Consider the following 18,871-nt stretch of genomic DNA (forward strand, 5'->3'; position numbering starts at 1 on the left):
GGAGGACGTAGTAGCACTAACCCAAGTAGTGCTGCAACAGCACGGGTGGATTCTGAATTTTCCAAAATCTCAATTGACCCCGACGACACGTCTGCTGTTCCTGAGAATGATTCTGGACACGGTTCAGAAAAAGGTGTTTCTTCCGGAGGAGAAAGCCAGGGAGTTATCCGAACTTGTCAGGAACCTCCTAAAACCAGGAAAAGTGTCTGTGCATCAATGCACAAGAGTCCTGGGAAAAATGGTGGCTTCTTACGAAGCGATTCCATTCGGCAGATTCCACGCACGAATTTTTCAGTGGGATCTGCTGGACAAATGGTCCGGATCGCATCTGCAGATGCATCAGCGGATAACTTTGTCTCCACGGACAAGGGTGTCTCTTCTGTGGTGGTTGCAGAGTGCTCATCTGTTAGAGGGCCGCAGATTCGGCATACAGGACTGGGTCCTGGTGACCACGGATGCCAGTCTGAGAGGCTGGGGAGCGGTCACACAGGGAAGAAACTTCCAGGGAGTGTGGTCAAGCCTGGAGATGTCTCTTCACATAAATATACTGGAGCTAAGAGCGATTTACAATGCTCTAAGCCTGGCAAAACCCCTGCTTCAGGGTCAGCCGGTGTTGATCCAGTCGGACAACATCACGGCAGTCGCCCACGTAAACAGACAGGGCGGCACAAGAAGCAGGAGGGCAATGGCAGAAGCTGCAAGGATTCTTCGCTGGGCGGAAGATCATGTGATAGCACTGTCAGCAGTGTTCATTCCGGGAGTGGACAACTGGGAAGCGGACTTCCTCACCAGACACGATCTACACCCGGGAGAGTGGGGACTTCATCCAGAAGTCTTCCACATGATTGTGAACCGTTGGGAAAAACCAAAGGTGGATATGATGGCGTCCCGCCTCAACAAAAAACTGGACAGGTATTGCGCCAGGTCAAGAGACCCTCAGGCAATAGCTGTGGACGCTCTGGTAACACCGTGGGTGTTCCAGTCAGTGTATGTGTTTCCTCCTCTGCCTCTCATACCAAAAGTACTGAGAATTATACGGCAAAGGGGAGTAAGAACGATACTCGTGGCTCCGGATTGGCCAAGAAGAACTTGGTACCCGGAACTTCAGGAGATGCTCACGGAAGATCCGTGGCCTCTACCTCTAAGACGGGACCTGCTTCAGCAGGGACCGTGTCTATTCCAAGACTTACCGCGGCTGCGTTTGACGGCATGGCGGTTGAACGCCGAATTCTAAGGGAAAAAGGCATTCCGGAAGAGGTCATCCCTACCCTGGTAAAAGCCAGGAAGGAGGTGACTGCACAACATTATCACCGCATTTGGAGAAAATATGTTGCGTGGTGTGAGGCCAGGAAGGCCCCGACAGAGGAATTTCAACTGGGTCGATTCCTACATTTCCTGCAAACAGGATTGTCTATGGGCCTCAAATTAGGGTCCATTAAGGTTCAAATTTCAGCCCTGTCGATTTTCTTCCAGAAAGAATTGGCTTCAGTTCCTGAAGTCCAGACTTTTGTAAAAGGAGTACTACATATACAGCCCCCGGTTGTGCCCCCAGTGGCTCCGTGGGATCTTAATGTAGTTTTGGATTTTCTCAAATCCCATTGGTTTGAGCCACTCAAATCGGTGGATTTGAAATATCTTACATGGAAAGTAACCATGCTACTGGCCCTGGCTTCAGCCAGGAGAGTGTCAGAATTGGCGGCTTTATCGTATAAAAGCCCATATCTGATTTTCCATTCGGACAGGGCAGAACTGCGGACGCGTCCTCAGTTTCTGCCTAAGGTGGTTTCAGCGTTTCACCTGAACCAGCCTATTGTGGTGCCTGCGGCTACTAGCGATTTGGAGGATTCCAAGTTGCTGGACGTTGTCAGGGCATTGAAAATATATATTTCAAGGACGGCTGGAGTCAGAAAATCTGACTCGCTGTTTATACTGTATGCACCCAACAAGCTGGGTGCTCCTGCTTCTAAGCAGACGATTGCTCGTTGGATTTGTAGCACAATTCAACTTGCACATTCTGTGGCAGGCCTGCCACAGCCTAAATCTATCAAGGCCCATTCCACAAGGAAGGTGGGCTCATCTTGGGCGGCTGCCCGAGGGGTCTCGGCATTACAACTCTGCCGAGCAGCTACGTGGTCGGGGGAGAACACGTTTGTAAAATTCTACAAATTTGATACCCTGGCTAAAGAGGACCTGGAGTTCTCTCATTCGGTGCTGCAGAGTCATCCGCACTCTCCCGCCCGTTTGGGAGCTTTGGTATAATCCCCATGGTCCTGACGGAGTCCCAGCATCCACTAGGACGTCAGAGAAAATAAGATTTTACTTACCGATAAATCTATTTCTCGTAGTCCGTAGTGGATGCTGGGCGCCCATCCCAAGTGCGGATTGTCTGCAATACTTGTACATAGTTATTGTTACAAAAAAAATCGGGTTGTTATTGTTGTGAGCCGTCTGTTCAGAGGCTCCTACGTTTGTCATACTGTTAACTGGGTTCAGATCACAGGTTGTACGGTGTGATTGGTGTGGCTTGTATGAGTCTTACCCGGGATTCAAAATCCTTCCTTATTGTGTACGCTCGTCCGGGCACAGTATCCTAACTGAGGCTTGGAGGAGGGTCATAGGGGGAGGAGCCAGTGCACACCACCTAGTCCTAAAGCTTTTATTTTTGTGCCCTGTCTCCTGCGGAGCCGCTAATCCCCATGGTCCTGACGGAGTCCCAGCATCCACTACGGACTACGAGAAATAGATTTATCGGTAAGTAAAATCTTATTTTTTCCTGCCTGCACTCACTACCAAGTGGATCCAGGTCCCTTCAGAGCAATCGCCAGCTATATGTACGGTACCAGGGAGTTGTAGAAGGGGGGGGGCTGTATAAAGGCTGTGTCACCTATTAAGGGACACAGTCAGCGCTGGTTAGGGACTCCCTATACCTCTAATAGCACTGTGTGTGGGTTGGCTGTAATCTCTGTGTCTCTCTGCCATTCTTGGGGGGGAAACTCTGTCTACATATTATCCTGTGTGTTTGTGGGGTGTTTGAGGGTGTGTGACAACATGTCTAGGGACACTGTTTCATATGCTGCAGAGGAGTTGTCTTCTCAGGAAGACTCCATTCCATGTAATCAGGATTGCACTGTTTTAGCACAGATCCCAGCTAGAGAGCCAGAATGGTTAGTCTCTCTGAGGGGGACTATTTATCAGATTTCTGATAGAGTTGTTAGGACTGAGCATGCCACTCAGGTCCTCCAGTCCTCTATGGTTGTATGGTCTGATACTGCCTCCTCGGGGTCCCCTGCGGTACATTCTCACAAACGTGCACTTGCAATTATGCAGGATGACACAGACACCGACTCTGACGCTGCATACGGGGATGTGTTAAGGGGGACAGCATCACTTGCCAAGGGGGTGCAGTTGATTGAGGCTGTTAGGGATGTTTTACACATTTTGGACACAGCTCCGGAACAGGTGGAGGAGGCCTTCTTTACAGATAATAAGAAGCCCCCCCTCACCTTCCCGGCATCCAAAGTATTAAATGCTATCTTTTAAAAGGCATGGGAAACTCCGGAAAAGAAATTCCAGATTCCCAAGAGAGTCTTGGTGACTTTTCCCTTCCCAGAGGAAGATAGGAAGAGATGGGAGTCCCCACCGATAGTCGACGCCTCTGTCTCCAGGCTGTCAAAACAGGTGGTATTACAGATCCCGGGATCTACCGCGTTAAAGGACCTGGCAGATCGCAAGGTGGATGCTACGCAGAAATCCATTTACACGGCTTCAGGGGTTATATTGCGGCCTACTATAGCCTGTGCTTGGATTGCTAAAGCTATTGCCAGGTGGTCAATCACTCTGCAGGAGGAATCGACTACGCTGGACAAAGATGACGTTGATTTATTTTTACATAATATTCAGGATTCTGCAGAGTTCCTGGTGGATTCCATGAAAGACCTGGGTTCCATGGCTGCGGGGATCTCCTCCATGACGTCTCAGCTCGCAGGGGTCTCTGGCTGCGCAACTGGTCTGCGGACGCGGAATCCAGGAAGTGTCTGGAGGGCCTACCATACAAAGGTCAGGTTCTCTTTGGGGTGGCGCTGGATACGTGGATTGCCACGGCTACCGTGGGTAAGTCTTCTTTTCTCCCCTCAGCTGCACCGGCTACCAAGAAGCCTTTTTCATCTACCACGTCACAGTCCTTTTGGCCCGCGAGGCCTAGAAAGAATAAGCCTTCGGACACCTTCAGAGGTGGTCGTACCAAAGGAAAGAAACCTGCTCCCGCAGGTTCCCAGACCCAGAAGCCCGCTTCTGAAACCCCTAAGTCCTCCGCATGGCGGACAGCTAGGCCTGGAGGAGGGTCAGGTGGGGTCAAGACTCCGGCAGTTCAGCCACGTCTGGGTGTCGTCGGGTCTGGATATAGTGTCCAGAGGGTACAGACTGGAGTTTCAAGATCCCCCGCCTCACCGTTTCTTCAACTCAGGCTTGCCAGCCCTGCTGGCAGACAGGACAATTCTTCTGGAGGCCATCAGAAAATTAATGGTGTCAGAGGTCATTGTTCCGGTCCCACTTCAGCAGTGGAACAAGGGTTATTCTTCGAACCTTTTTGTGGTACCAAAACCGGATGGTTTGGTACGGCCTATTCTAAACCTAAAGTCTTTAAACCCTTATCTCAGGGAGTTAAAATTCAATGGAATCTCTGAGAGCTGTCATCTCAGGACTGACGGAGGGGGAGTTCCTGGTGTCTCTGGACATCAAGGAAACTTTCCTCCACATTCCCATTTGGGCGCTGCATCAAGCTTATCTCAGGTTTGCGCTGATGTACGATCACTATCAGTTCCAGGCGCTGCCGTTTGGCCTCTCCACAGCACCAAGGATCTTCACCAAGTTGATGGCGGAGATGATGGTTCTCCTCCGCAAACGGGGTGAACATAATTCCATATCTGGACGAACTCCTGATCAATGCGTCATCCATGGAGATTTTGTTGCGGTCCATCGCGCTCACGACACAGCTGCACAGGAAGCACGGTTGGATCCTGAACCTTCCAAAGTCTCATCTGGAACCGACAAGGAGGCTGCCTTTCCTGGGAATGATCCTCGACACGGAAGTGCAGAGGGTATTTCTCCCGGTGGAGAAAGCGTTGGTGATTCAAACAATGGTCCAGGATGTCCTAAAGCCTACCCGGGTATCTGTTCATCAATGCATACGCCTTCTGGGGAAGATGGTTGCCGCCTACGAGGCTCTGCAGTCAGTCAGGTTTCATGCTCGACCTTGTCAGCTGGACCACTTGGACCAGTGGTCGGGCTCTCGCCTACACATGCACAAGAGGATACGCCTGTCTCCGAAAGCCAGGATTTCACTCCTCTGGTGGCTGCAACTTCCGCACATTCTGGAAGGGCGAAGGTTCGAAATTCAAGACTGGATCCCTTTAACCACAGTTGCAAGTCTAAGAGGTTGGGGAGCAGTCGCTCTGGGGGAAACTTTTCAGGGACGATGGTCGGATCAAGAATCACTCCTCCCAATAAACATCCTGGAACTCAGGGCCATGTACAACGCCCTTCTGCAAGCAGCACACCTTCTACAGGATCGGGCTGTTCAGGTGCAGTCGGACAATGTGACCACAGTGGCCTACATAAACCGACAAGGTGGAACGAAGAGCAGGGCTGCCATGTCAGAGGTGTCAAAAATCCTCATCTGGGCAGAAAGGTACGCGGTGGCGATGTCGGCTATCTTCATTCCGGGCGTAGACAACTGGGAAGCAGACTTCCTCAGCAGATACGATCTCCATCCAAGGGAGTGGGGCCTCCATCCGGAGGTGTTCGAGGAGGTAACCAGTTGGTCGGGGGGTTCCTCGCATACACATGATGGCCTCCCGCCTCAACAAGAAGCTACGGAGGTACTGTTCCAGGTCAAGGGACCCACAGGCAGTGGCGGTGGACGTACTAGTAACACCGTGGGTGTTCAAGTCAGTGCATGTGTTCCCTCCACTTCCTCTGATACCAAGGGTTCTTCAGCTCGTGAGAGAACAAAGGTTCTGGCAATCCTCATTGCTCCGGACTGGCCAAGGAGGGCTTGGTATGCGGATCTGCTGGATCTTCTGCTGGAAGATCCACGGCCTTTACCTCTTCGGGAGGATCTGCTGCTGCAGGGGCCGTTCGCTTATCAAGACTTACCGCGGCTACGTTTGACGGCATGGCGGTTGAACGCCAGATCTTAGCTCGGAAAGGTATCCCGAGTGAGGTCATTCCTACCCTGATACAGGCCAGGAAGGGGGTAACGTCTAAACATTACCATAGCATTTGGAAGAAATATGTTTCTTGGTGTGAGGCCAAGAAGTTTCCGGCGGTGGAGTTTCAACTTGGACATTTTCTCCTTTTCCTGCAAGCAGGGGTGGATATGGGACTGAGAGTGGGCTCCATCAAGGTCCAGATCTCTGCTTTGTCCATCTTCTTTCAAAAACAATTGGCTGTTCTTCCTGAGGTTCAGACCTTTTTGAAAGGGGTTCTGCACATCCAGCCTCCCTTTGTGGCGCCTACGGCACCATGGGATCTTGATGGGGTGTTGCAGTTCCTGCAATCTGCTTGGTTGAGCCTCTCAGGAGGCCGATCTCAAGTTTGTCACGTGGAAGGCGGTCACCTTGTTGACCATGGCTTCTGCACGACGCGTGTCGGAATTGGGGGGCTTTATCTTGTAAAAGCCCCTATCTGATCTTCCATGAGGACATGGCGGAAATTAGGACTCGTCCACAGTTCCTGCCTAAGGTTGTGTCGGCTTTCCATATCAACCAACCTATTGTGGTGCCAGTGGCTACTGACTCCTCAATTACTTCAAAGGCCTTGGATGTAGTGAGGACTTTGAAGATTTACGTGAAGAGGACGGCTTGTGACTCTGTTTGTCCTCTATGATCCTAAGAAAATTGGATGTCCTGCTTCTAAGCAGTCGATTTCGCGCTGGATCAGGTTCACTATCCAGCATGCCTATTCCACGGCAGGATTGCCGTGTCCGAAATCTGTAAAGGCCCACTCTACTTGTAAAGTGGGCTCTTCCTGGGCTGCTGCCCGGGGTGTCTCGGCGGTACAACTCTGCCGAGCAAGCTACTTGGTCTGGGTCAAACACGTTTGCCAAGTTTTACAAGTTCGATACTTTGGCCTCTGATGACCTCAAGTTTGGTCAAGCAGTGTTTCAGAAGCCTCCCACTCTCCCTCCCGTACTGGGAGCTTTTGGTACATCCCCATGGTACTAATATGGACCCCAGCATCCTCTAGGATGTAAGAAAAAATAGGATTTTGGTTACCTACCGGTAAATCCTTTTCTCGTAGTCCGTAGAGGATGCTGGGCGCCGCGCTGCGTTTTCTTGCTTTGGTTTTATAGTTCAGTTCTGCCTGGTTACTAGGTAAGTTCTGCGTTATTTGCGTTTTTCCGGCATGTTGGCTGGATTTGCATGTTGTGTGAGCTGCTATGAATCTCGCCACTATCTGTGTAATTCCTTCTCTCGAAGTTTGTCGTCTCCTCGGGTACAGTTTCTAGACTGAGTACTGGTAGGAGGGGCATAGAGGGAGGAGCCAGCCCACACTATTAAACTCTTAAAGTGCCAATGGCTCCTGGTGGACCCGTCTATACCCCATGGTACTAATATGGACCCCAGCATCCTCTACGGACTACGAGAAAAAGATTTACCGATAGGTAACCAAAATCCTATTTTCGCAGGCGATACCTTGTTTGTCAAGGAATTAAATGACATTGTAACCTCACTGGCGATCGCTAAAACCGCCTTCCTTCCATCAGCAACAGCCCCTAATCCCGAAACCTTCCTTTTGCCCCTTTCGTTACGAGGAAGGGCTAAGGGCCAGGCCTCCTCGCGTTACCAGACCCCGGCGAAAGGTTCAAATCTCGCATAAAACAGCCCTGGGCTACCAGGCGCCCAACCACCAAATCTGCTGACAAGCCTGCGGCGTGATAGGGCGGGCCTCCCCCTGGGGGATCACAGGGTGGGGGCCGACTGCTGTCCTTTGCCCCACGATGGTTGGACATCACGATGGACACCTGGGTCAGGGAACTTGTCAGTCATGGATATGCCCTAACGTTTTGGCGCCACCCTCCAAGAAGATTCTCCACAACGGGGTTCCCGGAGTGGCAGCAGTTCTACAACAATCTGTCGGCTCCCTTCTCACCGCCAAAGTCATCGTTCCAGTACCAACGGGACATGGTTTTTACACTTCGCTCCTTTTGGTTCAGAAGCCGGACGCTTCGTATCGACCCATACTCAACCTCAAGAAGTTGAATGTTTACCTGCGGGTCCCCAAATTCCGCATGGAATCTCTCAGAACTATAAACTTGGCTCTGGAACTTGGGGATTATATGGCATCCCTGGATATCCAGGATCCATATTTACATATTCCAATCCGACCGTGCCACCAATGCTATCTCCGGTTTGCAATCAAGGACAGTTATTACCAATTTCGAGCCTTGCCTTTCGGCCTATCCACGGCTCCACGAGTCTTCAAAAAGGTTATGGCAGTGATTGCTGCCCATCTCGGACGCAATGTAATATGAATACTACCCGACTTAGACGACCTTCTGCTTCTGGGTCAGTTCCCGGAGACACTCTTAGAACACGTTCACTCAGCAGTGGAGATTCTACAATCTCACGGCTGGAAAATCAATTGGAAAAAATCATCCTTGATGTCTTCGCAGACTATCCTTCATTTAGGGCGTTCTTAAATTCCAAAGTCCAATGAGTGTTCCTGCCTCCAGACAAGATCAAGGTCATTCAGACCACAATCCGAACGCTTCTCCATCTGCGCTCCGTATCGGTTCACGCATGTATTAGAGTTCTGGGTTCAATGGCGGCGGCGTTCGACATGGTCGAGTACGTCCAGTTCCCCCCTCTCCCTCAGCAATTGGAAGTCCTTCGCAAATGGGACGGTTCCCCTCTCCACATTCGCTCACAGACCATTGTCCTCACCCTGGAGGTTTGGCTGTCATTGACGTGGTGGCTCATACAAGCAAATCTCGACAAGGGACGACCCTTTTGGATTCAAGACTGGACCGTGATCACCACTAATGCCAGTCTTTGAGGGTGGGGAGGAGTCTCAGATACTCACACCTTCCAAGGTCGCTGGACTACCCGCGAAAGCAAGCTCCCCATCAACATCTTGGAATTAAGAGCAATACTAAACGCTTTACTTTCAGCTCAATCACTCCTCCGCGGCCAGCCAGTGAAAGTCCAGTCGGACAACGCGACAGCTGTGACATACAGTACATCAACAGCCCGGGCGGCACTCTGAGTCGAGGGGCCATGCACAAGGTATCCAAGATTTTCCTGTGGGCCGGACAACATCTTCAGGCACTGTCAGCGGTGTTCATTTCAGGGTACTCAACTGGGAAGCAGAATTCCTGAGTCGTCAAGATGTTCACTCGGGAGAGTGGAAACTCCACCCGGAAGTGTTCGACCAGTTGGTGTCTTGGTGGGGATTGCCAGAAATAGACCTCATGGCACCCCGCCACAACAGGCAGGTCCGCCGGTTCGGCTCTCGCACGAGAGATCCTCACGCATTCCTGGTGGACGCCCTAACAGCCCATTGGTAGTTTCCCCTGGTGTATGCCTTTCCTCCAATTTCCATGATTCTGAGACATCTCCGGAAATTCAAGCAACAGGGAGGCATGATGATCCTGGTGGTTCCAGATTGGCCATGTCGGCCGTGGTATGCGGATCTTCTCAATCTGTCCATAGACACCCCGTGGCGTTTCCCAGTACGCCCGGACCTTCTGTCCCAGGAACCCTGTGTACATCTAGACCCCATATGCCTCGCTTTAACGGCGTGGCTATTGAGTCATCTGTCCTGAGACGAAAGGGGTTTTCCAGGCCGGTCATCAAAACAATGCTTGATGCCAGGAAAGCATTGTCTGCCAGGGTCTATCACCTTATCTGGAAAGCATACTTTTCCTGGTGCACGACCCTTCACTTCAGCCTGCGGTCCTTTAGGTTGCCTCGACTTTTGGCCTTTCTCCAGTCAGGTTTAGATCTCGGACTGCGGTTGTCGTCCTTGAAGGTCCAGGTTTCTGCGCTCTGTACTTTCAAAAACAACTTGCAAGCATTCCAGATGTCTAGACTTTCCTTCAGGGAGTGCTTCGTGTGCAGCCGCCATTTGTACTTCCAGGTGCTCCGTGGGACCTTTCCCTGGTCCTTAGGGCATTGCGTAAGGCTCCTTTTGAACCCATGGACTTGGCTGATCTACGTTGGATCATGTGGAAGACCTTGTTCCTTTTGGCTATATCTTCGGCGCGTACAGTTTCTGATCTCAGTGCCTTATACTGGCGCTCACCCTACCTAGTGTTTCACTCAGACAGGGTGGTCCTTCGCACTTAGCCAGGTTTTCTTCCTAAAGTAGTGTCTCTATTCCATCTGAATCAAGAAATCATGGTGCCAGCTTTACCAGCAACTCCTCTTGAGGAGGCTTCCTTAGATGTTGTACGCGCTCTTTGCATTTATGTGGAAAAAAAACAAGGATATACGCCACTCGGACTCCCTGTTTGTGTTACTGGATTCACACAAATGGGGGTGGCCGGTGTCCAAACAAACAGACCTTGGCCAGATGGCTTCGGTTGACCATTCAACACGCCTGTACGGCAGCGAACCTTCCCCCACCTCTGGGGGTCAAAGCGCATTCTACACGTGCTGTGGGTGCTTCCTGGGCGGCCTCTCGTGGTGCTTCGACCGAGCAGCTTTGTGGTCCTCTGCCCAGAACTTCACTAAGTTCAATGCATTCGACACCTTTGCGTCACGTGACGCTGCCTTCGGCGTAGGGTACTGAGCGCAGTCCAGGAGGGCCCCGCCCTTTGGGAGGGGCAGCTTTGGCGCGTCCCAGCATTAAGCCTTCTCCTGTGCCTCCTAGTGGACGAAAAAGAAAAGAGGATTTCTCTATCGTCCTAAGTGGATGCTGGGGTTCCTGAAAGGACCATGGGGAATAGCGGCTCCGCAGGAGACAGGGCACAAAAAAGTAAAGCTTTACTAGGTCAGGTGGTGTGCACTGGCTCCTCCCCCCATGACCCTCCTCCAGACTCCAGTTAGATTTTGTGCCCGAACGAGAAGGGTGCAATCTAGGTGGCTCTCCTAAAGAGCTGCTTAGAGAAAGTTTAGTTTAGGTTTTTTTCTTTACAGTGAGTCCTGCTGGCAACAGGATCACTGCAACGTGGGACTTAGGGGGAAAGTAGTAAACTCACCTGCATGCAGAGTGGATTTGCTGCTTGGCTACTGGACACCATTAGCTCCAGAGGGATCGAACACAGGCCCAGCCGTGGAGTCCGGTCCCGGAGCCGCGCCGCCGACCCCCTTGCAGATGCTGAAGCGTGAAGAGGTCCGGAAACCGGCGGCTGAAGACTCCTCAGTCTTCATAAGGTAGCGCACAGCACTGCAGCTGTGCGCCATTTTCCTCTCAGCACACTTCACTGGGCAGTCACTGAGGGTGCAGAGCGCTGGGGGGGGGCGCTCTGAGAGGCAAATATAAACCTTATACAAGGCTAAAAATACCTCACATATAGCCCATAGGGGCTATATGGAGATATTTAACCCCTGCCTGACTGGAAAAATAGCGGGAGAAGAACCCGCCGAAAAAGGGGCGGGGCCTATCTCCTCAGCACACGGCGCCATTTTCTGTCACAGCTCCGCTGGTCAGAACGGCTCCCAGGTCTCTCCCCTGCACTGCACTACAGAAACAGGGTAAAACAGAGAGGGGGGGCACATTAATGGCTATATATATATATATATTAAAGCAGCTATAAGGGAGCACTTAATATAAGGATATCCCTTGTATATATAGCGCTTTGTGGTGTGTGCTGGCAGACTCTCCCTCTGTCTCCCCAAAAGGGCTAGTGGGTCCTGTCTTCATTAGAGCATTCCCTGTGAGTTTGCGGTGTGTGTCGGTACGTGGTGTCGACATGTATGAGGACGATATTGGTGTGGAGGCGGAGCAATTGCCAAATATGCAGATGTCACCCCCCAGGGGGTCGACACCAGAATGGATGCCTTTATTTGTGGAATTACGTGATGGTTTATCTTCCCTTAAACAGTCAGTTGAGGACATGAGGCGGCCGGACAATCAATTAATGCCTGTCCAGGCGCCTCAAACACCGTCAGGGGCTGTAAAACGCCCTTTGCCTCAGTCGGTCGACACAGACCCAGACACGGGCACTGATTCCAGTGACGACGGTAGAAATTCAAACGTATTTTCCAGTAGGGCCACACGTTATATGATTTTGGCAATGAAGGAGACGTTACATTTAGCTGATACTACAGATACCGTAAAACAGGGTATTATGTATGGTGTGAAAAAACTACAAACAGTTTTTCCTGAATCAGAAGAATTAAATGACGTGTGTGATGAAGCGTGGGTTGCTCCTGATAAAAAGTTGATAATTTCAAAAAAGTTATTGGCATTATACCCTTTCCCGCCAGAGGTTAGGGCGCGCTGGGAAACACCCCCTAAGGTGGACAAGGCGCTCACACGCTTATCCAAACAAGTGGCGTTACCCTCTCCTGAGACGGCCGCACTTAAGGATCCATCAGATAGAATGATGGAAGTTATTCAAAAGAATATATACACACATGCAGGTGTTATACTACGACCAGCTATAGCAACTGCCTGGATGTGCAGTGCTGGAGTAGTTTGGTCAGAATCCCTGATTGAAAATATTGATACCCTAGATAGGGACAATGTTTTACTGTCGTTAGAACAAATAAAGGATGCATTTATCTATATGCGTGATGCACAGAGGGATATTTGCACACTGGCATCTCGGGTGAGTGCTATGTCCATTTCAGCCAGAAGAGCCTTATGGACACGACAGTGGACAGGCGATGCGGATTCAAAACGTCACATGGAGGTTTTGCCGTATAAAGGGGAGGAGTTATTTGGAGTTGGTCTATCAGACTTGGTGGCCACGGCTACTGCCGGGAAATCCACTTTTTTACCTCAAGTCACTCCCCAACAGAGAAAGGCACCGACCTTTCAACCGCAGCCTTTTCGCTCCTACAAAAATAAGAGAGCAAAGGGCTTGTCGTACCTGCCACGAGGCAGAGGAAGAGGGAAGAGACACCAACAGGCAGCTCCTTCCCAGGAACAGAAGCCCTCCCCGGCTCCTGCAAAAACCTCAGCATGACGCTGGGGCCTCTCAAGCGGACTCGGGGACAGTGGGGGGCCGTCTCAAAAATTACAGCGCGCAGTGGGCTCACTCGCAGGTAGACCCCTGGATCCTGCAGATAATATCTCAGGGGTACAGGTTGGAATTAGAGACGGATCCTCCTCATCGTTTCCTGAAGTCTGCCTTACCAACCGTCTCTTCCGAAAGGGAGAGGGTGTTGGAAGCCATTCACAAGCTGTACGCTCAGCAGGTGATAGTCAAAGTACCCCTATTACAACAAGGAAAGGGGTATTATTCCACTCTATTTGTGGTACCGAAGCCGGATGGCTCGGTAAGGCCTATTCTAAATCTGAAGTCCTTGAACCTCTACATAAAAAAGTTCAAGTTCAAGATGGAGTCACTCAGAGCAGTGATAGCGAACCTGGAAGAAGGGGACTTTATGGTATCCTTGGACAAAGGGTACCTCAGGTTCATTGTTCAAAACTGTCACTATCAGTTTCAGACGCTGCCGTTCGGATTGTCCACGGCGCCTCGGGTCTTTACCAAGGTAATGGCCGAGATGATGATTCTTCTTCGAAGAAAAGGCGTATTAGTTATCCCATACTTGGACGATCTCCTAATAAGGGCAAGGTCCAGAGAACAGCTGGAGACAGCTTTAGCACTATCTCAAGAGGTGCTAAGACAACACGGGTGGATTCTGAATATTCCAAAATCCCATTTAATCCCGACAACTCGTCTGCTGTTCCTAGGAATGATTCTGGACACGGTTCAGAAAAAGGTTTTCCTTCCAGAGGAAAAAGCCAAGGAGTTATCCGATCTGGTCAGGAACCTCCTAAAACCAGGAAAAGTGTCAGTACATCAATGCACAAGAGTCCTGGGAAAAATGGTGGCTTCTTACGAAGCAATTCCATTCGGCAGATTCCATGCAAGAATATTCCAGAGGGATCTGTTGGACAAATGGTCAGGGTCGCATCTGCAGATGCACCTGCGAATAACCCTGTCACCAAAGACAAGGGTGTCACTTCTGTGGTGGTTGCAGAAGGCTCACCTATTAGAAGGCCGCAGATTCGGCATTCAGGATTGGATCCTGGTGACCACGGACGCCAGCCTGAGAGGCTGGGGAGCAGTCACACAAGGAAGAAACTTCCAGGGAGTATGGACGAGTCTGGAAAAGTCTCTTCACATAAACATTCTGGAACTAAGAGCAATCTACAATGCTCTAAGCCAGGCGGAACTTCTCCTGCAAGGAAAGCCGGTGTTGATTCAGTCGGACAACATCACGGCGGTCGCCCATGTAAACAGGCAGGGCGGCACAAGAAGCAGGAGTGCAATGGCAGAAGCTGCCAAGATTCTTCGCTGGGCGGAGAATCACGTGATAGCACTGTCAGCAGTGTTCATCCCGGGCGTGGACAACTGGGAAGCAGACTTCCTCAGCAGACACGATCTTCATCCGGGAGAGTGGGGTCTACATCCAGAAGTCTTCAACATGTTAATAGACCGTTGGGAAAGACCAATTGTAGACATGATGGCGTCTCGCCTCAACAAGAAACTGGACAAATATTGCGCCAGGTCAAGAGATCCACAGGCAATAGCTGTGGACGCACTGGTAACTCCTTGGGTGTACCAGTCAGTGTATGTGTTTCCTCCTCTGCCGCTCATACCAAAGGTATTGAAGATCATACGGCAAAGAAGAGTAAGAACAATACTAGTGGTTCCGGATTGGCCGAGAAGGACTTGGTATCCGGAACTTCAAGAGATGCTCACGGACGAACCGTGGCCTCTACCTCTGAGAAGGGACCTGCTACAGCAGGGTCCCTGTCTTTTTCAAGACTTACCGCGGCTGCGTTTGACGGCATGGCGGTTGAACGCCAGATCCTAAAAGGGAAAGGCATTCCAGAAGAAGTCATTCCTACCTTGATTAAGGCACGGAAGGAAGTCACCGTGAAACATTATCACCGCATTTGGCGAAAATATGTAGCGTGGTGCGAGGATCGGAGGGTTCCGACGGAGGAATTCCAACTGGGTCGTTTCCTACATTTCCTGCAATCAGGATTATCTATGGGTCTCAAATTGGGATCCATTAAGGTTCAAATTTCGGCCCTGTCAATATTCTTCCAAAAAGAATTGGCCTCTGTCCCTGAGGTCCAGACTTTTGTCAAGGGAGTACTGCATATACAGCCTCCTGTGGTGCCTCCGGTGGCACCGTGGGATCTAAATGTAGTTTTAGATTTCCTCAAATCCCATTGGTTTGAACCATTGAAAAAGGTGGATTTGAAATATCTCACATTGAAAGTGACTATGTTACTAGCCCTGGCCTCTGCCAGGAGAGTATCTGAATTGGCGGCTTTATCTTATAAAAGTCCTTATCTAATCTTCCATTCGGATAGGGCAGAACTGCGGACTCGTCCGCATTTTCTCCCTAAAGTGGTATCAGCATTTCATCTGAACCAACCTATTGTGGTGCCTGCGGCCACTAGCGACTTGGAGGACTCCAAGTTGTTGGACGTTGTCAGAGCCTTAAAAATATACATTGCAAGGACGGCTGGAGTCAGAAAATCTGACTCGCTGTTTATATTGTATGCACCCAACAAGTTGGGCGCACCTGCTTCTAAGCAGTCGATTGCTCGTTGGATTTGTAACACAATTCAACTTGCACATTCTGTGGCAGGCCTGCCACAGCCTAAAACTGTAAAAGCCCACTCCACAAGGAAGGTGGGCTCATCTTGGGCGGCTGCCCGAGGGGTCTCGGCATTACAACTCTGCCGAGCAGTTACGTGGTCGGGGGAGAACACGTTTGTAAAATTTTACAAATTTGATACCCTGGCAAAGGAGGACCTGGAGTTCTCTCATTCGGTGCTGCAGAGTCATCCGCACTCTCCCGCCCGTTTGGGAGCTTTGGTATAATCCCCATGGTCCTTTCAGGAACCCCAGCATCCACTTAGGACGATAGAGAAAATAAGAATTTACTTACCGATAATTCTATTTCTCGGAGTCCGTAGTGGATGCTGGGCGCCCATCCCAAGTGCGGATTATCTGCAATACTTGTACATAGTTATTGTTAACTAATTCGGGTTATTGTTAAGGAGCCATCTTTAAGAGGCCCTTTCTGTTGTCATACTGTTAACTGGGTTTAGATCACAAGTTGTACGGTGTGATTGGTGTGGCTGGTATGAGTCTTACCCGGGATTCAAAATGCCTCCCTTATTGTGTATGCTCGTCCGGGCACAGTACCTAACTGGAGTCTGGAGGAGGGTCATGGGGGGAGGAGCCAGTGCACACCACCTGACCTAGTAAAGCTTTACTTTTTTGTGCCCTGTCTCCTGCGGAGCCGCTATTCCCCATGGTCCTTTCAGGAACCCCAGCATCCACTACGGACTCCGAGAAATAGAATTATCGGTAAGTAAATTCTTATTTTATGTCTTACTTTGGTAAATCCTTTTCTTTGAGTCCATAGGGGGCACAGGACGCTCTCCCTGATGCACCTGTGCTGCGGATCTGAGTTCCTGTGTGGGCGGTGTGTTGCCAACCATCTTCGCAGTGTCTCTCTGTGTGTGGTGTTCCTTCCTTGGGCTTGCTACTAAACCTAGCTGGGGCGGGGTATAGAGGACAGGGGAGGCAAGGCCTGCCGGGTTTACTGGGTACTTTTAAGTAACCCTTTTGGTGCCAGCCTATACCCATCGTTAAGTCTTCTCCTGTGCCCCATATGGACTCAAAGAAAAGGATTTACCAAGGTAAGACATAAATCCTCTCCCCCCCCCCCCCCCCAACCAACCCTGTGGAGGTGTAAGCAGAAGCAGCCTGGCGTAATGGTCAAAAAAACATGTCCTGGTTCTGTGTTTGAAGCATTGGGAGTTATTTATTTATTTTATTTCATTTTAATTTTTTTTGCTTTTGTCTAGGAAAGTGCAGAATAAGAAAGCGGATTCATTCACTCGACGTTCACTGAGGTTGCAGTGTGTTATACAGCAGGACAGACCAGCCTCATTGCAAGTAAGGCATTTAGTAATGGCAGCGGTGAACAGAAGTAAAAAGGAGTTATATGCCTTAATGCAGTTTGTGTGGAGCTTCCTTTGCACTAAGTTGTTAAAGCTGAAGAGCTGCTGCATTAGATCTTCTTCAATGTAAACTGCATAGTTTAAGGCAGTGGTTCTCAAACTGTGTGTCGTGGCACCCTGGGGTGCCTCAGAAACCTTGCAGGGGTGCCTTGGATTGGTGGTCCAGGACTAATTCAAATTATTTATGGTCATTGTAATAGGCAAAACCAGTGCTGGTGGCTGCCAATCATAAACTATGTGGACAACAGAAGCAAATGTTGTCCCTCACCACACAAATGTTTGAGAATGACTGACTGGTATAAGGAATATGCATGTCATGTTATTTTGTTGTAATGTGGTAACTAAATGTGCAATAAATTAAATAGATCTTGTGCTCTTATTCAGCAGATGAAACCGTATTCTGTCCAAACTCTTCTATGAATATGGAGTTAACATTGCATTTAAACGTAGTTTTTATTTGTGACCCATAGGGGAGGTATGAATCTAACCCTGACTCTGGACAGATTGTTTTTATTTTTTACATAAAACTGAAAATAAAGAAATCACTTGGTTTGGGAAAATCCAAGCAAGTTCTGGCTAAATAAGTTTTCATTTGTCCCCTAGAGCAGTGGTTCCTAAAAATGTTTTTAAATCATGGCGCCCTAGAGTATCATAGTTTTTGTCACGGCACCCCTAGACCAAAAGTTTCTTATTAAAAATTTAGAAAGCAAATATTAAATTAAATTGTGTTTATATGCCATCCTTAGGTTCATAGGTGTGGTGAGGGATAAGATTGCTTCTGTTTTTCCACATTTTATGACTGGAAGCCACCAGCAATGGTTTTGCCTATTACATTGCCCATAAATAATTTCAATTGGTCCACAAACCCCTGCAAGAGCCTCTCAGCACCTCAGGGTGCCACGGTACACAGTTTAAGAACCACTGCCCCAGAGGGGTAGGAGTTATATTGAAACCAGAGTTTGCAACTTTTAGAGAAAACAATTTCTCATATTATTCAGCATACTAGAGATCTGTTCCATCTGGGATATAAATCCACCCTCTCATACAGCCACTAGGGGACACTGGGAGACTCCAATTACACTGGGGTATAGATGGTGGCTATAGGGAGCTGGCACTTTAAATAAATCAAGAAGTGTAACAGGCTCCTAAACACACACACACACACACCACCACCACCACCATCCCTCAGTTTTGAATTTGTGCTCAGGGAGCCAGTTACGCTGGCTGAGATCCAGCTTATCTTACTTTTATTTTATTCTAACTACTTCTGTTAGCCTCAGGAGACCCTTCGCCACTTATACAGAGAAGTGGGGTCAGGGTTCCGTCTGCTCCTGCAGCGGACACACTGCAGCAGAGAAACAGCGCTTATCAGAGAAGCACTGTCTCTCCACCGAGCAGCTGCATTTCTCCTGAGGCTTCGGAGAGGGTGAGTGTGTTCACCACTGTTCCCGTCGTACAGCAACAGTGCCCATTCCCCCTCCACAGTGCGGTCTCCTCTCCTTCCCTCGAGGCGCTGGCACAAACAGCGGAAATGGGCAGACAGGCTGTTTGTGAGCCACGGTGGCGCTGCCTCACAAGGGTTCAGCTCCAGTTACGGCTGCAAGCGCCCGCAGTGTTACACTGGTCTAGGGCACAAGCAGAGGCTGCTAGTTACAGCGCAGGCACCTACACAAGATGGCGTTTGGGTGACCTGGCT

General features: G+C 49.9%; 1 protein-coding gene across 1 annotated transcript in view; it reads left to right on the forward strand.

The window, feature by feature from the left end:
* Positions 1 to 18,871, forward strand: part of WDR76 (WD repeat domain 76) — a 212,794-nt gene that overhangs the window by 98,392 nt on the left and 95,531 nt on the right. Inside the window, exon 8 of the mRNA XM_063925481.1 lies at positions 17,020 to 17,110. Coding sequence (XP_063781551.1) covers positions 17,020 to 17,110 — 91 coding nt within the window. The remainder of the gene's footprint in view (positions 1 to 17,019; positions 17,111 to 18,871) is intronic.

This window comes from Pseudophryne corroboree, chromosome 6 (assembly GCF_028390025.1).
Source record: "Pseudophryne corroboree isolate aPseCor3 chromosome 6, aPseCor3.hap2, whole genome shotgun sequence".
Taxonomy (NCBI): Eukaryota; Metazoa; Chordata; class Amphibia; order Anura; family Myobatrachidae; genus Pseudophryne; species Pseudophryne corroboree.